The sequence below is a fragment of the Bos indicus genome, chromosome 2 (assembly GCF_029378745.1).
Source record: "Bos indicus isolate NIAB-ARS_2022 breed Sahiwal x Tharparkar chromosome 2, NIAB-ARS_B.indTharparkar_mat_pri_1.0, whole genome shotgun sequence".
In the NCBI taxonomy this organism is placed as follows: Eukaryota; Metazoa; Chordata; class Mammalia; order Artiodactyla; family Bovidae; genus Bos; species Bos indicus.
The window spans coordinates 121,146,691-121,172,661 of NC_091761.1; the positions used below are offsets into that span (position 1 = coordinate 121,146,691).

The 25,971-nt window shown below is 49.5% G+C and overlaps 2 protein-coding genes across 4 annotated transcripts; one reads left to right on the forward strand and one right to left on the reverse strand.

Moving 5' to 3' along the window:
- Positions 1–217: 217 nt before the first annotated feature.
- BSDC1 (BSD domain containing 1) lies at positions 218–23,824 on the forward strand. 2 transcript variants are annotated; one of them, XM_019979060.2, is made up of 11 exons: positions 218–405; positions 716–776; positions 6,181–6,297; positions 8,316–8,483; positions 9,759–9,813; positions 11,761–11,876; positions 12,273–12,341; positions 12,505–12,583; positions 13,612–14,091; positions 20,283–20,386; positions 21,855–23,824. In XM_019979060.2, exons 1-11 carry the CDS (start codon positions 299–301, stop codon positions 21,885–21,887), a joined length of 1,389 nt encoding a protein of 462 aa, XP_019834619.1. In that variant the 5' UTR covers positions 218–298; the 3' UTR covers positions 21,888–23,824. The 2 variants fall into 2 exon arrangements, with proteins under 2 accessions (XP_019834619.1, XP_019834628.1); XM_019979069.2 differs by lacking the exon at positions 218–405 and adding an exon at positions 409–449.
- Positions 23,634–25,948, reverse strand: TSSK3 (testis specific serine kinase 3). 2 transcript variants are annotated; one of them, XM_070774465.1, is made up of 2 exons: positions 25,837–25,948; positions 23,634–24,663 (listed from the first exon to the last, which is right to left on the reverse strand). In XM_070774465.1, the coding sequence occupies exons 1-2, from the start codon at positions 25,946–25,948 to the stop codon at positions 23,999–24,001; spliced, it is 777 nt and encodes a 258-aa protein (XP_070630566.1). In that variant the 3' UTR covers positions 23,634–23,998. The 2 variants fall into 2 exon arrangements, with proteins under 2 accessions (XP_070630566.1, XP_019834640.1); XM_019979081.2 differs by lacking the exon at positions 25,837–25,948 and adding an exon at positions 25,375–25,683.
- Between the last annotated feature and the right edge of the window lie 23 nt (positions 25,949–25,971).

Consider the following 25,971-nt stretch of genomic DNA (forward strand, 5'->3'; position numbering starts at 1 on the left):
GTCCTAGCCCTGCGCTCAGGGATACAGACGTTCGAGCTCCAGGCTGGCTCGCTCCCTGCCTCCTCTCTACCCGGTTTACAATTCGAGCCCTCAGCCACCGGCCGATCTTGACCCAAAACGGCCACCGTATCCGATGTCAGCGGATACCGACCTGGGTTCGATGTGGGGGGGCGGGGCTAACATTTGGGGTGGGGCCTGGAGACAATCCTGAGAGCGGATTGGACCGAGCTTTCAGGAGCGGAGTTTTAAGTCCGAACCCTGGACCGAACCTGAACCGAGTTTAAGGAGGCGGAGTCTAATGATGGAGCCAGGCGGAGACGGGGCTGAGGACGATGTCGGCGCGGGGATTGGGCCTCCCGCTCCGGGGTGGTGCTTGAGGGGGCGGTGCCGTGTCGGAAGTCAAAGGTCAGTAAATAGTGGTGATGTCATGCGGGCAAGATGGCGGAAGGGTGAGCCCGTCATCCAGTTCTCCGGGCGTTGGGCCCCGAATTCTCCCCAGGGCTGGGGTGCTGGGCCAGGGTCCCCCGGGGGAACGGGAGGCCAGCGCGGGCCTGACGGAACTGAAAGGGCGGGGTGGAATCGCAGCGTGAGGGAGTGGGGAAGCGGCCTTCGATGCCCCAGCCCACGGGCCACATCTGAGAGGGGAACTGAGACCCGATCATTGCGCGGCCCCGAGTCTCACCGCGGGGCCGCCAGATGTATCTGTCTTCCACAGGGAGGACGTGGGATGGTGGCGGAGCTGGCTGCAGCAGAGCTACCAGGCAGTCAAGGAGAAGGTAAGCTGGGCCAGCGCCCTTCCTCCGGTAGGGCCTCAAGCCACCTCCCTGCACCCTGTTCCGAGCCTGAACCGCTGAACCTTGTGGGTTCCGGGCCTCGGGGACCAGGCTGACTTGGGCCCTCTGGGAGGACAGACCCCCAACTCAGACCAGTGTGACTCTACCTACAGTGAAACAAAGATGGCCTTAAAGACTGGAGCGACCGTGTCGTCGGAATCCGTGGGAAAGAGTGGTGTATTCCCACTTGGGAAATTCAGTTTTGTAAAAGAGAGAACATTTGATCTAGGCCTTGAAGAAAAAGGATTCTGCGATAGAAACTTACTCCTATAGTCTTATATGCAAATAGGAGTGTATGCCATAGCCAGCACTCTGACTCTCTGGTCCTCAGGATACCGACATTAGCCCAACAGATGCAGTCGTGGGCCTCCCCACACTCATGGTCTAGTGAGGAGACAGCAGTCCCTGTGGGCTGAGTGAGGCTTGGCTCTGCCCGTGGACAATGCCACTGTGTGATCCTGTTTCATTCCGTGCTGGTTTGTCAAAACCAACTCATCTGAATTCTGGAAAAAGTTAATTACCATTTACCTCAAGCATCTGGGGTGAGTCCTGCTTCAGGGCAACTCCAGGAGGCTTCTGGCTTCAGTTAAATCAATGCTCTACTCTCTGAGCATTTTTATCCTCGCCTGGCCTGCATACTAGCCTTTCAGCTACAGCCCAGAAAATCTGAGAATGGCCTGAGCTGTTTATGTTGTTAATGAAGACTCAGTTTCAAACTGAGCTTGAAGCTGAAGGGGAATTTCAAACTGAATTCTAATAGAAGAGACCCCAGAGTAGTTTGCTTCTTGTTGAGCAGTCTTCGGGAAGGAGAGTCTGACATTCATTTAGCAAATGTTGTGTGAGGGCCTCCTATATATTACTGTCAAGGTTGGTCTTCCCATAACACGAAAAATAGGTAGTTGATGAGCCTTCCATCTTTGTTCTCTCATTTGAAGCAGGGGGAGTGGGTATTGTTTCTGCCTTTGACAGTTCCCCATTTGAAAAAAAAAGACTTAATTTCCTACACTTACATAAACTTTGGCAAGATATTTAACCTCTTAAAGCCCCAGTTCCTCATCTGTAAAGTGGGAATACTAATAATACCTACCTGACAGAATTGTTGTCATGATTAAATGATGATATATGTAAAGCACCAAAACAGTATTTAGCACACAATAAGTATTAAACAAGTACCTTTTTTTAAGAACTGAGAGTAAATACCAGCTACCATTTTCTATTAATTTTGTTCTTGGTCTTTCAGTGCTCACTATCCTGGCTGCGTCTGGACCACTCAGTTCCTAGCATCCCCCCCCCAATTTTCTTGCAGCATATGCTGCCCCAGAAACTACAGCTTTGAGATTGTGCTATAATCTGCATTCCTCTTCCTCTTACTTCCTCCTATTGTGTGTGTATGCGTGTGCATGTGTGTGTCACACTTGCCCATGCACACTGGTGGGAAAAATTACGTTGCTCTTTGCCTCAACTACGGATTCCCCAGACTCATCTGGGCCTGGTCTTGGGCCTCTCAGCCTCCACCCCCTACCCAACAAGTGTTTTCAGTCTCTTATTTGCTCCTCCCCTTGCCTTCAGTAACTTTCCCCAAACCTAACTGTCCCCTCACATTCCCTGTCGAACCACTTCCTTTTTTAATTTGAGGTGACAGCCTCGCCTCCTTTTTAAAATTTGAAGTCAACAACATCATGTTTCTTGGCTCCCCACCCCTGAAGCCACTACATGTAGACTTATCTTTGTAAACACTCAACTTCACCTACCACTTGCCAAATCCAGTGGATGTTTTTCAGCCCTTATCTTCCTGGACCTTTTGCTGCTTTAGACACTAGCGGTCACTCTCTCTTTCCTGAAAGTCTACTCCCTTGGCTTTTATGGCATGATTCTGTCTCAGTTCTCCACCTGCTTCTCCAGGCTTTCCTGTTCCGTGAGTTCCTCTTCCTCTGCTTGCCTCTTAAAGCTGGCGTTTGAGGAACCTGGTCCTCAGTGCCTTGCGCTGTTCACTCAACAGACTCTTCCTTGGTGAGCTCTTCCATTTTCATTTTAGGGTGACTCCTAGTCCTGTCCTTGGAGCTTTAGTATTTGAGAATAGCTCCTGCGGGACAGTTGACCCAAATATCCCCCAGTCAGTACAGATACTATATGGTTTTTATATAGTACTATATAGAGACTATAGAATATATATATCTAGCTATATAGCTTCTCTCTACACTTGCTCCCCTTCACTGTTTCCTCCCTTGGCTAGCAGCACTGCAACCACCCAGTCACTTAGTTTAGTTGCCAGTAGCTCTTCCTGACTCTTTGTTTCCCTCAGTCAACACATCTATTTAATCACCAAATCCATCTTTTTTGCCTAATATTTCTTGAACCAGTTCCATCCTGTCATCCTTACCAGGGCTGTCCTTATTCATATTCTTCTGTTTTCTCTCGTGGACTATTGCAACAGCCTCCTGACTGGTCTTCCTCCATTTCTAATCTACTCAAGTCTTGGACCTGTCATCCTTCCCAGTCTTAGGAGTGACATGTTAAAAACACGAATCTCATCATGTCTTACCTCCTTCAGACACTGGTGGTTCCCCGTCACCAACAGGGCTGACCAGGCCCACCTTGGTCACCCTCTCAAGGTTTCTCCCTCACCACTTCTGCTTTGCTCTTTATTTTCATTTCTCCCAGGACCGAAATGCTTGTAGGCCTCAGTATACTCCAGGTGCCACCATGCCCAGGCTTCCTCAGTAACTCCTGCTTATTCTTTAAGGCTCCGTCCAGACTTCTTCACCAAGTCGCTCCAGCCTCCCCACAGTACACTGGTCACTGCTCTGCCCTTGCACCTCAGCACTGTTATGTGAGCATTTTCCCCAGGAAACTGACCTTCCAGAGGGCTGGCACCATGTCTGTTCATGTTGGTCCCCTCAGAGCTCACAGTCAAGGGAGGGAGACAGCCATTTGCCAGATAATCATGTAAATGGTTAATAATTAAAACTCCCTGGTACATGCCAGTCCAACTATGCCAGGCTCTATGTCAGACACTGGGAGAGTATCAATGGAAAAAAAGGCTTTGTGTTCACAGAACTTACTGTTTACCCAGGAAGATAGACAGTGAACAGGTAATCAGAAATCTAAAGTAGAGGAAATGTTAAAGAAGAGAACGTGCAGGTGCCATGAGCAGAAGAGCCAGCCTGGTCTGAGGTGGCATCAGGGAAGCCCCCAGGGGAGTGACATGTAGGTACAGCTCTGAAGGAGGAACAGGAGTTATCCAGCTGAGGGGATTCGTTCATTGTGTTTGTTCACTTGAAGAGTTAGAACTATGTGTCAAGGAGAGGGAATGATGTATGCAGACACCCTAAAGTAGGAAAGATACTGGAACATTGGGGAAATTTTGAGCATGGCCAGCTGGACCTCAGTAAGGGGCATAGTGGGAGAGTCTCCCAGAGATGAGATTATATGGACCTTGTAAGTGAAGGGAAAGATTTTATACTTTCATACTTGACGTTGGATACCCTGTAACCACTGAAGGCTGTAAAGCAGGGGCATCTCTGTCTGCTCTGACTTACAGAGTTCCCCCTGTTGCCATGAGGAAAGGATACTAAAGCCATCTTATGCAACCTGGGAGAAGGCAGTGGCACCCCACTCCAGTACTCTTGCCTGGAAAATCCCATGGGCGGAGGAGCCTGATGGGCTGCAGTCCATGGGGTCGCTACGAGTCAGACACTACTGAGCGACTTCCCCTTCACTTTTCACTTTCATGCATTGGAGAAGGAAATGGCAACCCACTCCAGTGTTCTTGCCTGGAGAATCCCAGGGACGGGGGAGCCTGGTGGGCTGCCGTCTGTGGGGTCGCACAGAGTCGTACACGACTGAAGCGACTTAGTAGTAGTAGTATGCAACCTGGGGGGTTTCCCTCATAGCTCAGTTGGTAAAGAATCTGCCTGCAATGCAGGAGACCCTGGTTCAATTCCTAGGTCGGGAAGATCCCCTGGAGAAGGGATAGGCTACCCACTCCAGTATTCTTGGGCTTTACTTGTGGCTCAGGTGGTAAAGAATCCACATGCAGTGCAGGAGACCTGGGTTTGATCCTTGGGTTGGGAAGATCCCCTGGAGAATGGAAAGGCTACCCACTCCAGTATATCTGGCCTGGAGAATTCCATGGGGTCGCAAAGAATTGGACACAACTGAGCGAATTTCACTTTCATGCAACCTGGGAGAAGAGTCCAGATGAAAGAGGAGGTTAGCCTGGACTAAGGTGGCGGTAGTGTGCATGGAGAAAGAATTAATAAATGACTCTTCCAGTCCAGTTAAGGAGTCCCAGATCTGAAATGGAGGCATTCCCACTTGCAGAGAAACCTCTGGCTGATAGATGAGACTTGCCAGGCTGATGAGAATGAGGCAGACCCTTCCCCAAAGAAAAAAAATCACCAGAACACTCAAAAAGACACTTTAAAAATGCAGGTAACTATTCCTTATAAAATGAAAGGGCTTGCAGAGGTAAGCACAGAGATAGTCCAGGAAGATGTCTTGGAGTGGGTGAGGATGAAGACAACGTAAGACTTAGACAAGAGCTGAGGGGTTGCTGTCACCACTGGTCTGAGCACAGAGTGAGAGGCAAACTGTCCGACGGAAGCGAGTGTCAGTTCTGCCCAAAGGAGCTCTGTGCATGAACAGAGCTCTGAGATGGTGGAACCAGGGCAGTCTAGGAGAGACTCTGATCCAGTATTTCTTTTAACACCCCTTTTGTTGAATACAGAAAAATGGCACACCTTTTTACTGGTATTGTCAAAATTTGCTCATAAAAGCTTTCTAAACTATTGCTGTTACAAATCCAGCCTGTTTGTGAAACCTTTCACACAAGTAATTTCACCTGCTGTCTCGTATTTCAACTGAATTTCCTTGTAACAAAAAAAAGAAGTAAAAATAGAGAACACTTTCCTTTGATTAAAAAAATCCTTTCTCTTCCTGTTTGCAATTGGAAACAAAGGTCATGGCTTACAGCATAGCGATGTGATGCAGTCTGTCTTGTTTTCAGACTACACCTGCCCCCTAGCCCAGTCTGCTCATGAGAACCACTGCTCTAGGCCACATCCCTCATTACCTAGGAGAAAACCGAGGACTTGATGAGAGTTCCTCCTGGCCACAGAGCTTCTAGGTACCTGGGCTGAGCTCAGTCCCCTGTTTTCAGACCAGCAGGAAGTTCTGTGCTCTCTGCTGTTGAGTAATCCCAGGTCGTGGGATTGGGACAAGGAAGCGTTATTTCTGAGCCCAGGTTCCCATGTCCGTTGTTTTCCACGTTTCTGTCTGGTACTGAAGCGCAGGAAACAAAGGGTGGTGGAGCCGCTGGCTGTCAGCGCTTTCTGTCTTCCCTTAGTCCTCCGAAGCCCTGGAGTTCATGAAGCGGGACCTGACGGAGTTCACCCAGGTGGTGCAGCGCGACACGGCCTGCACCATTGCGGCCACCGCCAGCGTAGTCAAGGAGAAGCTGACTGTGAGTACCACCTCCACCCCCAGAGCCTGAGCGCCATGTTTCATAACCTACTTGTTTAATTAATCACTGCAGACCCAGTTCTGCAGCGTCAGAAATGGCATGGTATTCTTTTTTTTCTCTGACATTTTATTTATTCATTTTTCTGACTGTGCTGGGTCTTTGCTGCTGCCCAGGCTTTTCTCTAGTGGCAGCGAGCGGGGACTGCTGTCTAGCTGTGGTGCGTGGGCTTCTCATTATGGTGGCTTCTCTTGTCGAGCACAGGCTCTGGGGCCTGTGGGCTTCAGTGGTTGTGGCTCCCAGGCTCTGGCGCACAGGCTCAGGACTTGCGGTGCGCTGCTTGGTTGCCCCGCCACATGTGGGGTTTTCCTGGACCAGGGGTTGAACCTGTGTCTCCTGCATCGGCAGGCAGCCTTCACCACTGAGCCACCAGGCATGCCCACGGCATGGTATTCTATTATGTGGATTTGACCAGTTCCTAGTTTCCTGATTCAGTTTTTTCCAGTATTGTAAGCAGAGCTACAGTGAACATTCTGATTGCTTAATCTTTGCCTTTAATATGTTCTTCCAAATAAGGTATTGAAAAGGATATAAGATGTAGTTTTAGACCTTTTAATATCTACTGTAGAACTACCTCCAAAAAGTTTTTGCCAGCTTGTATTTTTACTGGTCCAGGTTTTACCAGTCAGAGATGTATACTGGAATTCTCCTCTGAGATAGGAGTTAGATTCTCAAGTCAGCATGAAAAGTGAAAATTGTATACAGTCAGAGATACCCCCACAGAGCTCAAATTTCCGAGGAAGTATAGGGTCCTGGTTTTGTATTGCAACTTCCCCTTTAGTAGTAGAACAGACTTCAGTTTCTCTGATCACCAGTGGAATCAGCTGCCTTGTAATTAGAGGCGATGTTATGAAAAACATATTGTGGAGTGTTTTTAACCAAGCTTCTTTTGTTGAATCTTAGAAAATACTGTCTGCCTGCTGACCACAGCCACTGATGAGCATGAATGACAAGTAGTCACCCAGCTGAACCGCTGCATGTCCAGCCAGTAGCAGAGACACGACTTGTGTCCTTCATTTATTTATTCCTTTTTTAATTCAACAAATACAATTATATACCTGTGCCAACATGTGCCAGGCACATTTGATAGGTTCAAGGTTTAAAATGCCTGGGCAGCCTCATTGGAAATAAATATGACACTTTGCTGCAAGGTTTGCGGAGCTTGGTCTTGTCTCTCAGCACACCGTCCCTTCTTGCTCAAGGGCATTCTGACCAGCATGGCTCCAGATGGGTGCCCCACTTGCCCCTTCTAGGGGGTCCATGCATTGGCCCTCAGCTGGTCCCAGGCTTGTCTCTAGGCAGGGCTGTCTGTCCTCATCCTGCCCATATTTCCTCAGTCTTTCATACAAAATACCTCCTGAGCAATGATGATGATGAGATTGTAATATTACAGTACTGCTAGTTATTAAATGTTTGCTATGTGCCAGACATTGTGCATGCCTTATCTCTTAAAAAATCTCCAAAGTAACCCCCTGCAGGAAGTATATTTATCTGCATTTTATAGATAAGGAAACAGACTCTGAGAGGTTAGGTCTCATTACTAACAAGTAGTAGAGCTGGGATTCAAATCCCAGATTGACCCGAAAGCTGGTACCTTTCCCATCTCTCTCCCTCTAAGTCCTTTTCCCTGCTGAATGTCTGTGCCATGGATCCTCTCCTGTCAATCTTTGATCAGCTTGACTGACCTTGAAATTTTGGCGAAACAGCCAGTCAAGGAGCTCTGCTCTGACCTACACAGGCCTACTGCGGCCCTAATCTGCACCCCCATCTGGGGGTGGTGACCCTGGCTGCCCCTCTGTCCGTCTCCAGCCCCAGAGATGGGGTGAACCGTTGTGAACATTTCCCTGGTCCTCCGACACAGTACACTTTGACCCCTGATGCTTCACCCCTCTCTACCCCATACCCCAGATCGCAGCCTGCTCCTGAGCCACTTCACTTCCTCTGTTGGCTTCTCTCTGCAGACTGAAGGCTCCTCTGGAGCGACAGAGAAAATGAAGAAAGGGCTGTCTGACTTCTTGGGGGTGATCTCCGATACCTTTGCCCCCTCACCAGACAAAACCATCGACTGTGACGTCATCACCCTGATGGGCACGCCTTCTGGGACGGCTGAGCCCTATGATGGCACCAAGGTATTCACTAGCGGCCCTGGGCTCTAGCTTCCAACCTGAGCTCACAAAAGCAGTACATGTTCATAAGAAATAATATGTGTATATAATTAAGTTGGAGAATACCAATAAACAAGAAGATAATGATTTCTAAACCCATAATCCCATCACTCAAAGAGAACCACTGATTCTGATTGTTTTTCTTTTTAACAGAAAAGCACTTTATATATGCAATTTTTTAACCCGCTTTTAAAAAATTTATAACTATTAGCGTCTTTCCTTATCACTATCATTTTAATGTCTTTAACTTCTTGCAGGTGTATATAGCATAATTTATTCAGTCATTTGTCTAGTGTTGCACATTGAGATTCCTTTCAGTTTCATCCATAACAAAGAGTGCTCGAGAGCATCTTTACAGGCATGAGTTCCACATTTGTGTTGTTTAAGACTAATTTTCAATTGGAATAAGTGTACAGGAGGAGTATGTCTTCAGAGCAGTCATATCAGCAACAGTAGTGTGTTTCTGCTGCATTGCATTTTCTCACCATTATTCTCACACTCCCTGGAGCATCTCCCACACCCGCGGTGTGGTGTCACAGCAGCCTGGCCTGCATTGTACCGTGTTGAATTTCCACCCCAAACATTTTTCAAGCATGTTTTTCAGCCCTAGTGTTAGCACCACCACTTAGTACACATTGAAGTGGATTGTGAAATTTTTTTTTAATTACAGAAGTTTAAATTATTACAGTGAATCAACCAAAATCACTTGCTGAAGTTCTGATGCAGCCCACCCATGCTTCCTGTAATAACGAGGAAGGAAGGATGGGCTTTCCATGTACCAGCTAAAGTTCACGACTCCTGTGGCCCTAATGGGAGCACAGCTTGCAGTTCATTTGGCAGACTGGCTATGAAATTAAGAAATTCTTGATGAATTGTTTTAACTTGAGTTAAATATTTCAAAATTTGCCAGTGAGTTTTGGACTTTATTAATATATTTGCACTACTGTTTTTTGTATATCGTATAATTCAAAACTATTTTATGTGTATGATTTTGTAGCCTGCTTACTTTATTTTCTTAGTCCAGGGATGGAATACTGGGTGAAAGACCATTTTTCTAGGAGCTCCAGTTTAGGACTCCTAGCTCAGTGCTCCACTCATAACCCACACTGTTAATTACCAAGTGCCCTGTTGGTATGGTAGCCAACAGGGGAGAAGCTGGGTCGTGGTTGATTGGCAGAGAGGCATTGCTTTCTGTCCCCAGCACCCCAGAATTTCTCTTCTTTTTTCTTTTTTTTATAGGCTCGCCTCTATAGCCTGCAGTCAGACCCAGCAACCTACTGCAATGAACCAGATGGTGAGGGGTTGTGGTGAGGGGCAGGCTTGCTGGGCAGGGAGGCCAAGGGGGTCTGGATTGTACGCCCTGTTTGTCTCTGTAGCAGTGGTCAGGTAGCCTCTGTGTAAAGGACCAGAGCCGGGGCTGCTTTGAACCCTGCATCTAGTGGGATGGGTTGATGGTTGCCTTTCCTCTCTGAACGCAAACTGTCTTCATCCCCATCTACAGAGGCTTTGCTCCTCTCATCCCTTATCTTCAGTTGGGCTCCCTCCCAGCCCTGCTGCCCTGCCTGCCTTCCCTCTGGCCTGTTTGCTAAGCTCCTGATGTACAGCAAGCCCCACATCTAGAGAGGGGAACTGGTGTCTAGGTGGGAACTAGACACCAGACATGAGTGGAACTCTGAATCAACCCTGTCCAGACCTCCAGGAACCTGCCTGCCTTTAGGAGAGAGAAATGGAATAAAGCAAAGATAACTAGAGATGGAGTGACTGCTTCCACAGAGAGAGGGGAGCAGTGGGAACCCAGAGGATGGCACATAACCCAGCCTGGGAATCCTAGAATGTGACACCTGAATTAAGGTTTTAACAATGAATTAGAAGTAAACTAATTTTACTTGTAGAAGTCGGGGGAACAGTGTTGAAGCATGACAACAGGACATTTGAAGGTCTAGAAAAACCTAGGCATTCGAGAATACCAGACAGAGAGTACGTGTGAGGAAATGAGGGCAGTGAGAGCTGCCAGGGGCACTGGACTGAGGGCCTTGGGTACCAGACTAAGAAGTTGGAATTTTGTCCTGAAAGACTCAAGGTAGCGGGTCTTAACCTTTTTTTGAGTCACAAAGGCCTTTAAAACTCAGTTGAAAATCATACGCCCGCTTTCAATAGAATTGTATGTGCAGTATGGGAGTTCTTGAACCCTTTGAAGCCTATCCTTGGACCATAGTCTAAAAAGCCATACTGTAGAGAACTGTTGAAGAGTCTTCAATCTGATGTGATCAGATTTTGCATTTTATAAAAGAGCCTTCACGCAGTGTTTTGTTAAGGACGAAATAGAGAGGGAGAGACAAGACAGGAAGACCAGTTAGGAAGCTCGGTAGGAATCCTCATGTCAGAGGTAAAGCCAGAACCAGGGAAGGGCCGGGTAGACTGAAGAGGAAGATGTGCATAGAAGAGACACTGAGGAAGTGGAATCCAGAGTGACTGCAAAAGGGAGGAGCCTGGGAGGGCCCGCAGGTCTCTGGTGGATAGGTGGGTGGGACAGGTGCGGGAGGAAGAAGGTGAGCATGCGCTGCATTTGCAGCATCTGTGCAGGTGGATGTGTCCTGGCACCTGGACCTCTGGATCTGGAGCCCAGAAAGGTAGCCTCAGCTGCCACACTGAGGAACTGTCAGTGGGAGAAGGAGGTTAAAACTCGTGGTTTAGCGGAGGTCATCTTGGGAGAAAATGGAGAATGAGAAGAGATAAAGAAAGGAGAAAGAGAAGCCCACTGAAGACTCAGATGGACCTACTAGAGCAGGAGGAGGAAATACAGGCAAGAATGAGAAGCCAGGGGAGAAGACGGCTTCAAGGGGAAGGTAGTGATTCCCAGGGCGGAAGCTATAGGATGACCACATGACCAAGGACAGAGAAGTTGCTGTTGGATCTGGCAGCATGGCGTCACTGGTGACCTGAGAGCAGCCATTGCAGAGAGGAGAGGCTTCAGTAGCCAAGTGTAGTGAGCTACAAACCACGCAGGCCCTGGAGAGAGAGGAGACTGCACCCCCCCCCGAGATCACTGAGGCGCCATGCCCTGATAGCAGGCCCACCCATCCCTTCACCCTGCCTGATCCCCTACCTTGGGCCACGTGGCTTTGGAAAAAACCTTACCCTTTCCTCGTTGTCCATGTCCAGGCTTTGGTGTGTTTTCTCTAAGCCCAGGGTTCTTTCTTCAGCCCCACAGAACTGACCATCAGTATCTTTCCCTCTCCAGGGCCCCCAGAGTTGTTTGATGCCTGGCTTTCCCAGTTCTGCTTGGAGGAGAAGAAGGGGGAGATCTCAGAGCTCCTTGTAGGCAGCCCCTCCATCCGGGCCCTCTACACCAAGATGGTGAGGGCCTTCCCGGCTCCTGGCTGAAGGTGTGGGGACGTGGGAGGGTCATGTCCAGAGTCATTGTGGAGTCCTCTAGCCTAAAGAGCAGCAGGAGGCCCTGTGGAGCCTAACCAGCCAGCTCCTGAGCCAGGAATCCATGTGGGGGAATCTAAGTCACCAGGCTTCTGGCAATCACGGTGAGAAATAGAAGGGCCAGCAAAGCCTGATGGGAGTTCTCTTCTACCTCCTGGGCCAGGAAGGTGGGTCTGGCAGTTGAAAGTGCTGTAAGAATCACAGCTCAGCTGCTTAGACCCTCTGAAATCCAGAATGACTGGGAGCTGGCTGATAAGGCTGGGGACATGGACCCCACACAACCACTTCTAAAGTCCCATTTCCACTGTCCCCTCCCTCCAGGTGCCTGCAGCTGTTTCCCATTCAGAATTCTGGCATCGGTATTTCTATAAAGTCCATCAACTAGAGCAGGTATGGTGGCCTAACCAGGGGAGGTACTCCACTCAGCCTTGGGTAAGGGGCTGGGTTTTGTTGAGGGAAGAAGGGGACAGAGGGTACCAAGAGTTCTGGAGTCAGAACCAGAGTCTGGGGTTCCCTGACTGCTCCTGGCCGTCTACTCCTCCCCCACTTTCAGGAGCAGGCCCGGAGGGATGCCCTGAAACAGCGGGCAGAACAGAGCATCTCTGAAGAGCCTGGCTGGGAGGAGGAAGAAGGTAAGAGGTATTGAGAGGCGATGAGCAAGTACCAAGTCCTGCCTGTGGGGGGCTGTCTGGGCCATTCTCGCTGAAGCCTTGAGGGACGTGGCGCCTCAGGAAAGGAGGGATTAAACACGGTGTTTGCAGGTGCCAAGGATAGTCTGAGCTACAAGGGGGTGTTTACCAAGTCTGGTGGCCCGGGTTTAGGCACAGAGGTTGCATGTGTCAGCTGCCAGCCCATGGACCAGCTGCTTCAGAGTAGGAGGAGCTTACTGAAATTCCAAATTTCCTTCTTCTAAGACTCTGGGCATGTGGCCAAACTTACATATTTTTTAAATTAATTTTTGGCCACAGCATGCGGCATGGGGGGAATCTTCATGCCCTAACCAGGGACCAAACCCCCCTACAGTGGAAGCGTGGAGAGTTAACCTTTGGACCTCCAGGGGCACCCCAGACTTGTATTTTTAACAAGCTCTGCTGGTAATGTTAATGCCCAGCCAGACTTGGGAAGCACTGGCTTAGGGACAGAGCTGAGCTTCCTCTGCCTGGTAGCTCAGCTTATTAGGAGTGTGTTGTAGTCACCTGTATGATATGTTAACACAGTTACTAAGTGCTTATATTATATGCCCAACCCGTACTAAAAGCTCTACACATATGGGCCTTACTACAACGTTATTATCCCTCTTTTGCAAATGAGGCAGGTAGGTCAATGGAGAGTTGGTGGCTTGCCCAAGATCATGCATCCAGGAGGGAGCAGAGCTCAACCTGAACCTCATCCCGACTGACTTTCAGGTCTTGGCTTTCTAAGCTGTCATGTTACCTTGGGCTGCACTTGTAGAAGCTGAGTGCCTGCCAGACATGCACTAGGCCTCATGGGTAGGAGATACTTTGACCAGCAGGGAGTACCTACAGAACTACCATGGAGAGGGGGTGAGGAAACCGACTAGAGCAGACTTTGATGAGGACCTGAGCTCTGTCTGGTGGTCTCCATGATGGCCTTGGGGCTGACCAGAGTACATCACTCTCCTTCCTCTCTCTATTGACAGAGGAGCTTGCGGGCGTTTCACCCACGTCCCTAAAAGAGGCAAAGGTTCCTGTGGCCAGACCTTCCACATCCCCTGAAGGAGGACCTGGTCCCCAGAGCCCCTGTGAAGAGAATCTGGTGACCCCCGTCGAGCCTCCAACAGAGGTGACCCCCTCGGAGAGCAGTGAGAGCGTCTCCCTGGTGACACAGATTGCCAAACCGCCCCCTGCCTCTGAGGCCCCAGCGCTGCCCAAGGACCTGTCCCAGAAGCTTCTAGAGGCATCTTTGGAGGAACAGGACCTGGCTGTGGATACGGGCGAGACTGGACCCCCACCCCGAGCTCAGTCCAAGCCCCACACCCCTGCTTGCCGCCCCAGCGGTCCAGAGCCCCGGCCTCCAGCCAGAGTAGAGACTCTCAGGGAAGAGATCCTCACAGACTTACGGGTGTTTGAGCTGAACTCGGACAGTGGGAAGTCTACACCCTCCAACAATGGGAAAAAAGGTGAGTCGAGGCCAAAGCCCAGGGAGCATGCGGGGGCTGGGCAGGTGAGAGTTGCCACCTCACAAGGCACACTCGTCTCCTTGTCCCTTGTGAGGATCCTAGGAGAGATGGCCTTTGTTTGTGATACTGATAATGATGACAGCTACTATAGGTTGAGTGTTTATTACTGTATTCCATCAATTCCAACATGCATTAATCCTCTGAACTTAAGATGCATCTTAGGATGACAAAATAAGATTTATGTCAAATCATGGGTTAAGGATGTAATATTGCAGTTAATTTCTCAGTTACCAGGGGAGCTTGTTAATTTCTAATTTACATCTCATTTCCCTATATTACTGTCCTCATTTTATAGTTGAAGAAAGTGAGCCTCAGATGTTAAGTAACTTGCTCAAATTCACACAGCCAGAGAGTAGCAAGCCCAGATTCAGACCTAGGTCTGTCTGACCTGAAACCCATGCCCTTAGCTACCACAGGGTGCCAGTTCCTGTCCTTTTGGACAGTTCAGTTTCGGGGTGGGACCTCCTATGACACTGATTGCTACCAAGGGTCTTCTCCCCTGGATGACCTCAGCAAAGTCATTTAGCTTCCCCAGGCCTTCTTTAATTATTATTATAAAATACCTGAACAAAGCTTACGTGTACAGTTTAAAGAAGAATAAAGTGAATACTCATGAACTTGCAGTGACCTAGCTTAAGTAACAGAGCTTTAGTCTCTTATCTGCCTAGTGAAATTTGAGACAGGAGACACTTTGACTTTGTGTCGGGGAGGAACCTCTCTAACTCCTGCAGTTAAAGAACAGTGGTATCGCTGGTGTCAGCTTGTTCTGTTACATCCAGAGTACCTCTGCAGAGGCAGCCGATTGTCAGCAAGACCTCCCCTCAGCTCCTCACCCACAGGCATCCTGTCTGCCCACACTCAGCACCAGCCAGTCACCCAGCTTGCCCAGCAGGTGCACACTGGCCTGCTGGCGGTGAGAGACTGGCTTGCTGCTGTGGATGGAAACGGGCCCCTCACAGCCTGCCCTGCTCTGCTCCCTGATGGAAACTGCGAGATGTCTAGTTTCCAACACAGTGCTTTCCTTCTGACTCTGATTCAGTGAGGTCATCCATTGAGCTCCTACCTACTCTTTATGAGACACTGAGGAGGGAGGGGCAAAGGCTGTGGTCTTTTATGATGAAGCAAGAAGCAGTACGGGGCAGGCTTGGTACCGGAGGAGTTCAGAGAAAGAAGGAACCGCTGGGCATGAGCAGGTGTTTCAGCGAGGAGACAGGCATTGTATAGGTGGGTTGGAGAGTTTGGGGCAGGTGCGGGTGGGGGAGCTGTAGTCCAGGCTGCAGGGTCCTACAGAGTCCAAAAAGCAGAGGGCATGGGGCATGTTGAAGGGGGTAACCAAAGCCCACTTTTCTGTATTGTTCCCAGGTGAGGGAGGAATAAGAAGGGAGGTGGGGTTGGCTCAGAAATACAACTTGAGATCCTAAGCCAAATTCAGAAAGTTGGACATGGTGCCACAAAGCAGCAGGTCGTGCTGCTTGTGTTACATGCCCAACCTGTACTAGGAGCTTTACATGTAGAGGCTAAGCTAAGGGCTCAGCCTCTGGGGTTCAGACAGTTCTGAGTTCAAATCCCAACTTTGCTCATAAGCCATGTGACTTCAGAAATGTTACTGATCTTCTGTAAGCCTCCATTTTCTCTATAAGTTGAGACTCATTGTTCCATGATAGAGCCTCAGTCAGGGAAGAAATTGGGGTAGAGCCCTGCTCTGGGGAGATGATCAAGATAGTAAAAGGTACCAACCAGTCTCTGGACACTTCCTGTGTATATAGCTCTGTGCTGAGCACTTGATATGCATATCACTCAGTCCTCACCAAAAATCCTATGAGAGCTGTGAGATTTTCCTTTTTTCTTTTTCTTTTTTACTGGTAGGAAACTAAGATAAATCACCCACCCAGTAGGTATTTAGAGAAATATGAAATAGCCTTTAGGAGAGTGCAAAGTAGGTGGTGGGCTCAGCAGGTGCTGTGGGGTTGCTGGGTGGATGGTACGAAGGGTGCTTCTGAGATGATGGTTATGAATTTTGAGAGAGACCAGTCACCGCTGTTGTACTTTTGTCCCGCCACATTCAGTCACTCAGGTGCAGGCACAGAGCAGGTGGGGAGTTGGACTGAATCAGGGTTGAAGTTTATCCAGGTGAACTCAAAAGGACAAAAGTCGAGTGTATGCAGAAGTGATCAGAATGACAGTTCCTAGAGTCTGAGCTGGGTAAGGGTGGGGACAACAGTGACGCAGTTGGAAGGTTTAAGAATTATCGGTTCCATTTGGAAGCAGGCTCCTGGAGAATGTGATGGGTAGAGGCTGGAAGAAATGAGATTATGGAGAAGATGTGGCGGAAGCTTGTAACCGTTTGGTCCAGTGCATCTCACACACTTAGTGGGGCAAAGCTGGGGTCTTGGACTGAGAGGGGACAGTGGGAACAGAGTAGAGAGTAACATCTTAATAGATTTTTTGTCCTGGAGGCAGTGACTCCTTTTCCTTCTTGTGTCCACATCCAAAGATGACATGAGCGAGGCTTGGTCTCTGGGTACAGCAGTCTCTGGGGTGGCCAAGCCAAAGGGACTCCTGAGGTCCCAGGGTGATGCCTGTTATTGCAGAGCTGCTTCCCACCTGCATTTTGTGCCGAGGTCCATTTGATTGAGGAGACTAGACTTAGCCTGCTCAGGCGCCCTCAGCAGGGAGCAGGGAGGAGAGATTGGAGCGGGCCCTGTGGACTGAGGACTGGAAAGAGCCTTGGGCTTATGGCCCCGCTTCACCACTGACTGACCACCTGGGAGGGATTTTGGCCTCCATTTCTTCTTTGGAGAAGCAAAGATCCAATTAAACAGAATAAAATGAGCTGTGAGTGACAGCACTATGATGTTAGTAATCACTCGAAAACTCCCCATTCCTTACAAACAAAAGAAAACATTAACAGTCCATGGAGATGTCTTAAATTGTTGCATAGATCAGTTCTCTGCCATGTGCCCAGAGTAATGGCGATCTTACTAGTACTCTTGTTGTGTGACAGGACAGGATGGTGGGAGAAGGCAGGTGGCAGAGAAAGCCCAGATTCACCTCTCTGCCACTCGAAGCCTTTGTCTCCTCATCTGTAAACTGGGACTGTTTACATCCACCCTCTGAGATAAGTATAAAGTGCTCCAAAAATGTTACCTGAGACTCTCTTCTACCCAACGGGTTTGCCCTAGCATTAAGCCCTGAAGAGAGTTTCAAATCCCTGGAGGGAAACCTGAGGTTAGGAAGAGCTGTCATGACCACAGCCACAGCTCTGAAGGGAGAAATCAGCTGGGAGTCTGGCTTCTAACCCACAGGAAGCCTGCACTGACAGAGAACCAAGCATGAGCCACCAGAGTGTCCTGAAAGCACAAGGAACCTTAAACGTGGAGTCAGAAGATCTGGGTCTTTGTTTGAGATCTGATCCTGACTGGCTGAGGGACCATGTGCAAAATTACTTAACTGTAGGACCAGCCTTTAACAGGTCCATTTGTTGAATATCCACTGTGTATGTATGTTACAACCGACTCAGTGGACATGAGTTTGCGTAAACAGGAGTTGGTGATGGACAGGGAGGACTGGCGTGCTGCAGTCCATGGGGTCTCAAAGAGTCAGACACGACTGAGCGACTGAACTGATGTATGTTACAGGCCCTTTACGTGATGCTGCTATTTGTCACACTGCTGTATCTCAAACTGCAGGCCAAGATCTATACAGAATCATCCAGATTTCTGGGCCACCACCTACACCTGCTAAATCTGAATGAGGGGAATGGACGGGGAGGAATCTGCTTTCTAATAAGCTCCTCCGGTGGTTCTCTGCAAAGAGGATGGTTTTATTCTTATTTTATCAGTATAAATAAACTGAAGCCCAGAATAATTTGCCCAGGACTACACAGTAGAAAAAAGAGGGTTCCACCCAGGTTTGCTTGACTCCAGAGATACCATGTGCTATGTGCTATGTGCTTAGTCACTCAGTCGTGTCCGACTCTTTGCAACCCCATGGACTGCAGCCCGCCAGGCTCCTCTGTCCATGGGTATTCTTTAAGGCAAGAATACTGGAGTGGGTTGCCATTCCCTTTTCCAGGGGATCTTCTCAACCCAGGGATCGAACCTAGGTCTCCTGCATTGTAGGCAGGTTGTTTACCATCTGAGCCACCAGAGAAGGCCAGAGACACTACCACATGGCTAGATGGGTGACTAGAGAGAACAGTGCAAGAACCCTAATAAGGACTGTGGGGCCCAGGCTTGGGGAAGTCTCAGAGCCTGGGTACATGTTAAGGAGCAAGCTAGACAAGAAGAAACAAGGTATTTACAGGTGGTGCCCTTGGGGGATCAGAGCTTGCTTTTTTTAAAGATGCTTAAAAAAAAAAATGATTACAAAGTAATATATGATTTTAGAAAAAAAGAAACATTACCCCATGACCTCATCACCTAGCAGTAACGATCGTTGGATTCTTATGGGTATTTTGCTCGTCCTTTCTGTGTGTGTGCATGCATCTGTGAGCATATTTTTTTAAATGAAACCATACTGCATGTATTTTTTCACAGGAACTATTTTTGTCATTTTCTTCTCAGTAATAACTTTCACATGTACTTTTTTTATATTGTCTGTAAGAAGGCATACCCAAATACGAATGTTTGGAGCAGTGGCTGTCAAACCTTAGCAGGCATCAGAATCACCTAGAACAGGGCAGAGCAAGTGTTTTCTGTACAGAGCAAGGTCACAAATATTTAGGCTTCAGGGGACATACAGTTTCTGTCCCAGCTTCACAACTCTGTCTTTTCAACATGAAAGCAATCATAGGCAATATGTCAACAAATGGCCATGGCTATGTTCCAAAATTTTATTTCCAAAAGCAGATGGTAGGCTGGATTTGGTCCACAGGCCATAGTTTGCCAACCCCTGATTTAGAGAAAGAGTCCATGGATGTTTATTTAGTACAAACTATTTGTTCTTGTCACTTGGAATACATAAGAAAATAGAAGATTCCTGTCCTCCAGGAGCTCACGTTCTAGCTTCTCTATTATTAGACAACAAGCACGGGGAACCTGATTATGTAATACACTAGCAAGTGATAAATACAGTGGAAAAGACCATCCAGAGCAGAGTGAGGGGGACAGGGTTGCAAGTGAAAATAGGACGATCGGGGCAGGTCACATTTAGATGGTCAGATATGAGCAAAGGTGTGAAGGAAGTGAGCAGGTTGGCCTGTGGGTATCTGAAGAAGAGTTCCGGGTACAGGGAACAGTCCTTGCAAAGGCCTTAGGTGGGAATGTGCCTGATATGATTCAGTAGCAGCAGGATCAGTGTAGGTAGAATGGAGTGACTGAGGCAGAAGAGGTTCATTGTTTATTTCTTCTGAGAGATTTCCATGGCTCCCAGGGAGTTTCTGGACCAAAATATTTCTCCACGACTCAGTAACTTACTTTTTCTCACTTAATCAGATCAGATCAGATCAGATCAGATGCTCAGTCGTGTCCGACTCTTTGCGACCCCATGAATCGCAGCACGCCAGGCCTCCCTGTCCATCACCAACTCCCGGAGTTCACTGAGACTCACGTCCATCGAGTCAGTGATGCCATCCAGCCATCTCATCCTCTGTCGTCCCCTTCTCCTCCTGCCCCCAATCCCTCCCAGCATCAGAGTCTTTTCCAATGAGTCAACTCTTCGCATGAGGTGGCCAAAGTACTGGAGTTTCAGCTTTAGCATCATTCCTTCCAAAGAAATCCCAGGGCTGATCTCCTTCAGAATGGACTGGTTGGATCTCACTTAATAGTGTAAGATTATTTTGCCATGCATACAAATGTTCTGTAGCCTAACCTTTAAAAGCCACATAACATTCCATCATAGGACTATACCCTTTATTTTTATAATTCCCTAGCAGAGGACTTTTAGGTGGTTTTTTAAGTTTTTATCAGTGTTACAGCACTATAGTGAACATTCTCTTGGTTAAATTTTTTTACTGAATCCAGGGTTCTTCCTTAAAATAGATTCCTAAAAGTGGGATCACTGAGGCAGAGATAGCAGCATGTAAGCCCTTTGGTGTGTATTTGTCAGGCCCTTCTGAAGGGCTCCATCAGCCCAGCTCCAGCTGCGCCACGTGCCCTTCCCATCTTTCACACTGTGGATCATGGTTCTAGGCTCGAGCACAGACATCAGTGAGGACTGGGAGAAGGACTTTGACTTGGACATGACTGAAGAAGAAGTGCAGATGGCACTTTCCAAAGTGGATGCCTCCGGTGAGGTGAGTGGGCCTGCTGATGGTGGGCCACAGGGAAGCAAGCCCAGTGATCCCAGGTCTGAGGACTCTCCCCACCAAGCCCTACTGGCCCCTCATGGTGGATCCCTTCCCATCTGAGGTGGCCGGCTGTGGGAAGGGAGCCAAGGCCTCCCGCTCAGGCCCTGAGCAGTCATCAGCAGGCTCAGGCTCTGCTTCCCCTGAGTTCCAGGGTGGCGGATAGGGGAAGTTCTTGACATTAGTTCCTATCAGCATCACCTGAGGAACCACCAAAAAAATCCAGGTGCCGGACCCTGCTCCAGATCTTGTGACTCAGGGTCACCAGGTGTGGGACCTTAAGACCCTGGCCTTGGAGGCAACAGACAGTGTGATCGCTCGACCTGAGCCTCTGCTGCGCCATCTAAACGTGGCACTGGTCGTTACCAGCTCACGAGTGGCGGTGGTGAGGCATGTGCACCTGTTAGCACAGAGCCTGGGACGTGGGAGCACTGACAGGTGTCCTAAAACCACCGCAAAATGGAGCTCAGAGCCCTATTACTCTTATTCCTCACTACCTCTCCAAATGAGAAATGATATGAAGGAGAGGCTGGGCAGAAAGCTCTCACAGCTAGTAAGGGACAGGACTGAGGCTCCAGCCCACACCTCTGATTCACATAAGTGTTATATCAAGAACTGTCACACAACAACCCCATGATTCCTTCCATCACATAGCTCAGGGAACCTGCGATAAAGAGGGAACAGATTAGAGAGATGGGAAGGGCCTTGTTTTTCATATTGGGAGACTGAGGGCTGGGGGCCACAGTGACCTACGTGAGTATTTTACACCTGTGGCCTCACTATACCCAGAGGAAAGAAGGCTCATGGTGCCCTCTCATGCCATGGGGCTTTCACGGCTTTGGTGTCTTTGTAGCCCTTTTTAAAACCTGACATAAAACATACCTGAACAGTCATTCTGTAACTCATTATACCAGGGGATCCACTGACAACAGGCCAAGAGAGTTGCCTGGGAGACTTCAGCAGGGGATTAGGGTGCTGGAGCCCCCAGTGAAGGCCCAGTGAGTCCCTCTAGTCCTGTGCTGCACTGGCTTCTGATCAGAGTGCCACTTTCAAGGTCGCTGCCTCTTGGAGCCATGTTTTTCTCTGCTCAGCAGGAGACAAGTTCTCCTTAAGGGACTGACTGACTGGGTTCTTGCAGGCAGGGCGTCCCCTTGTGTCCAGAGTTGGCTGGTAGAAGCATTTCCTTTGAGTCTAGAACCATCAGACCCACCCCTTAGGCAGAGGGCTCCCCAGACATTCCTTGAGGCTAGTGTTTCATTTTCATAGGAGGCAGGGTCCAGCCCGGGAGAGTGGGGCTTGGGGTTGCAGGGAGGGCTATTCTGAAATGGGGCAGCTGGGGAGCTTGGGTCTGGACTTGACTCAGAGGAGTAAATATGTGTTCGTGCTCTCCATTATCTCCATTGTCCCCCCTTTGCAGCTGGAAGACGTAGAGTGGGAGGACTGGGATTGAGGGGAGCCAGAGCAAGCAGCTCCCCCACCCACAGCACTTCCCACTTCCCTCGCCCGTCTCAGCCCGGCCCCGGAAGACACTGACTAAGAATGTCCCCCAGTGGCCTCTGTCAGCCAGAGCTCTCGGCAGATTCTGGGTTGTTCCTTGTTGGCCCTTCGGGCCTCTGCTCATGTCTGGGAAGGGGCTCGCTAAATCCAAACCAGGAACTCTGACTTGTGCCAACCGTAGGATGACATGAGGGGGAGGAAACTTCCCCCACCCACCCCACCCCCCACTGGAAGAGCCTACATTTCTCTGCTGAATACCCGATGTTCCTGGGGACTCTTGCTGAGGAGTCCCAAGGGACAGCCCTCGCCCATGTGCCTGTGTAGACAGAGGCTAAACCGCCGGTCTCATGGAGGACGCCAAAACAACACTCTGTCACCCATGAGCCGGCAAGGAAGGCCGTGCCACCTGCCTTTGGCTTGACAGGGATGGCAGACACACTTTGGTTCCTATCCCAGCGGGTAAGAGGCATTCATTTCTGGGAAATTTGCCTCCCTTAGGAATCTGTCCCTCCCAGTCATTTTCCATTCCTGGAAGGGCTCCTTGTGGTTCAGAATCTAGAGACCAAACTCCCTCCTTTCCCCCAGTCCAGGCTGGTATGTCCCTAGCACCTTTCCCAAGCCGTCTTCATGTCGGATGCACCTGAGTCCTTAGCCCAGCTGTGCCACCTGCAAGAGTCTGCTCTTGCCCTTCTTCCCTTCCCCAAGAAGGGAGGGGGCCACTTCAGGCCCTTCTGTGTGTTGCCTGGCGGGATACCTTGGCCAGCCAGCCACCAACTTTGACTCCCCCGTAGCTTAGGACACAAGCCAGGTACCAGTGGTACAGAGCAGTGATCAAAGCCGAGTACTTACAACTCTGGTAAGCCCGACTTCTCCGCCTCAACCCTTCTGCCTCTTGGAGGGATACGCTGGGGGTGAGCTGCTTGAGATTCTCGACAGGCTTCTGCAAAAGCTCATCCTCCTGAAGGCAGATCCAGTCTTGGTGGCTCTCACCCTCCACGCTGGTAAAGCTGCACCTCTCTTGGGGGGACGAGGGGCTGCAGGAATCCCTGGAGACCCTGGTGCTTCATGATGCTGCTCTGGTGATTCTTGTACATAATCTGGTGTGTTCACCAATGATTTAAAGGGATCGTGGTCAGGGACGCCAAGAGAGTGGTGGTCACTTCCACTTCAAACCTTCAATGAGGGGGTGGGATGGAGAGAATGCTGAATCTTTTTCTCTTTTTCATGGGATGGGGTTTTTCTCTTTGTAATTATTTCTTTAGTTTAATTAACCTTTTGGTTGTTTGTGCAATATTATATATTTTAAATTATAATGTATCTCCCCAGAGTATTTTGTAGCTGGGATAAGAAAAAAAGAAAAAAAAAAAAAAAAGACTCTAACAGCTGTTAGTTTTGTAATTAAAAAAGAAAGAAAAAAGAACTTTGTCCTGAACCTTTTCCAGACTTGCCGTTAACAGCTATTAAAGAGATTCAACAGAAGCTGGAAGGTGTCTGGGGCTCTGTTCTTGTCCCCTACAGCAGCTGCCCCAGAGCCAGCAGTGTGCAGGGTGGAGCCCAGGGGAGGGGTCAGGATGGGAGGTGGTAGCCTGCGTTCCAAGGAAGTCCCTTGTCTTCATCCCAGACTCACCTTGGCCTTTGGGGTGAGGAAGGGACAGGGACCCCAGAAGGCCTCTCACCAAGACAAGAAGTCAAGAGGCCGTTTCTGCATTCCCAACGCTTCTGCTTTTATTTGGAAAGGAAGATGCAACAACAGTGGTTCCAACTGTTCTTGGTCATTTTTCTCTCCTCCCCCTATATGTGTTTGATTCTGGGGTCTATTTTAAGTAACTTTAGTTAAACACCTGTATGAAAATCACTTGTCAGCCATAATAAAAGGGACGTCTGAATGAGGCCCTCTGGTTCCATGAAGATCTTTAAAGGGAAAGAGAAGTAAGGCTGGGGAGGGTGTAGGTAAGTTTAGGATAAGTAAACTTAAAGTGTAAAATATATATATCACCATTTTAGAAGCGGGTTTTTGGGTTTGCTTTCTCCCCCTACTTTATTGGGGAGGACTTGCCATTGCTTTTATGAAGTGCTTGCTAGCCATGGATGCCAACTAACTTCTTCAATTGAAGGCCGGAGAATCATGTCTGGTTCCAGGAGCCGCTTGAGCAAGTCCTGGCATTCAGCCGAGATGCCCAGATGAGTGGGGAAGGACACCCCCTTCTGCTGCTGCCACAGCATCTTGGGGATGTCTGTGTCGTCAAAAGGCAGGCTGGCACAGAGCATGACGTGCAGGACCACGCCCATGCTCCAGATGTCACCCTTCCTGCTGTCGTGCGGGATACCCTGCAGCACTTCGGGGGCGGCATAGGCAGTGCTGCCGCAGAAGGTCTGGCTCAGCTCCCGGCGCGATTTGGGCAACACCTTGGCAAAGCCAAAGTCTGTCAGCTTCAGGTTGAAGCCCTGCAACAAGGCGTTCTCACACTTGAGGTCCCGGTGGGCCACGCCACAGCCATGGCAGTAGCGGATGGCCTCGACCATCTGACGGAAGAGGGCCTTGGCCCGGCTCTCGGGCAGTGGCCCCCCATTCAGCACACAGTCAAAGACATCCCCTCCTTCAGCCAGCTCCATCACCAGGTAGATTTTCCCGTCGGCAGACTCCAGCATCTCATACACTTGGATGATGTTCTTGTGGTCCAGAGTACGGACGATCTGGAGCTCCCGAGGCAGGAATCTCTGGATAAACTCTAAGGAAACAAAAGAGATGGAGAATCAAGTCCAGAAGAGCCTAACTCCTCCCTCTGTCTCCTGTCTTCCAACTTCTGTCTGCCCACCATGTCTGGGTTGTGGGCCTTGGTTCCCTTTAACAGCCTTCAGTGTCCAGCCGCCTGGACACTGCAGAGTGTTCACTTCTGTCTTTGTAGTTAATATATTATTCAAGGGAACTAGTCCGTCAGCCTCAGGGACTGTTGTGAGCAGCCTGTGAGACCATGGATAGCAAAGTGCTTTGGGAACTTTTAAACAAATCTACTGAACTCAGTTATGAGGCCTGATTTGCCCACAGCATGGTAAGCTAGACCCTCTCACCTGTGCCCCCTGACCCACAGTTCTTTCCATGAACCCTGTCTTTTCCCCATCTCTCTCCCTTGCACCAGCTCCTGCCCTCTGCTACCCCTGGCCATGGCCTGGCCAATCAGTTGACCTCCTAGAATAAGAAAGGCCTAGTAGGCTCTGACTCTGCTTCTGAGGGTCCTTCACCGCCTGCCACATTCATTTTGGAGTTTGAGAAGGTGTGATTTTCCTGGACTTTCTCTGTTCCCCACTGACTGACTCCAGAGCCAGAGCCTCTCTTGCTTTCTTTAAGACTAAAGGGGAGGAGGGAATTGCTCCTTCTGACTGGAGGAAGCACCCACCCACCTCAGCCAGCCCTCCCTTCCTCCAGAGGGGCCCCAGCTCACCTTCTGGCCCTCCCATCTTGTCTATAATTTTAATTGCCACTTTTCTTTGGTGTTTTTTGGAAACTGCTTCTTTGACTTTTGAGTAGGTCCCTTCCCCAATGGTCTTGCCCAGCTGGTACCCATTGGAGAGCAGAAAGTCCTCCATGCTGTCTAGCACCTCCTTCCTTCCTATCACCCTCTCAGCTCATGCTGCCTCTGCGAGGCAGCGCTACTCCACCATCGCCCTCGGCCCGCTTCTTTTCCCCCCAAGGACTTCATCCGCAGCCGCCCCCAGCGCTACAACATTCTCCGTCTGGACACAGGAGCCGCGGGTGATGGGAAGGGAGAGGGTCAGACATTTTAAAACTCTGGCCCAATTGTGATGTAAATGCTGTGTGACCCTGGGCCAAAATGGGCAATGCCCCTATCTGCCCTCACCAACACCACCACTACCACCGCAAAACCCAGCACGGGTTAAGTCACCTCCGTGCCCCGCCCCCGCGCCAGGCAGTGAGTCGTAGCCCCGCCTGTAGGGGTTGCTGCGATGTCTGCGCTCGGCCCGGGATGCCAGGCTCTGTTCCGTGGACGCCCCCATCGGGCAGCAGGGGGTCTGCGCCA

Bases quoted from the DNA above. Each gene is read 5' to 3' on its own strand.
- BSDC1 (XM_019979060.2), top strand. From the start codon at position 299: ATGATGGAGCCAGGCGGAGACGGGGCTGAGGACGATGTCGGCGCGGGG. The intron at 8,484-9,758 runs GTATTCACTAGC...TTTTTTTTATAG, and splicing joins AGCCCTATGATGGCACCAAG to GCTCGCCTCTATAGCCTGCA. The intron at 12,584-13,611 runs GTAAGAGGTATT...CTCTATTGACAG, and splicing joins TGGCTGGGAGGAGGAAGAAG to AGGAGCTTGCGGGCGTTTCA.
- TSSK3 (XM_019979081.2), bottom strand. From the start codon at position 25,519: ATGGAGGACTTTCTGCTCTCCAATGGGTACCAGCTGGGCAAGACCATT. The intron at 24,664-25,374 runs GTGAGCTGGGGC...TTGTTTCCTTAG, and splicing joins CAAGATGGGAGGGCCAGAAG to AGTTTATCCAGAGATTCCTG.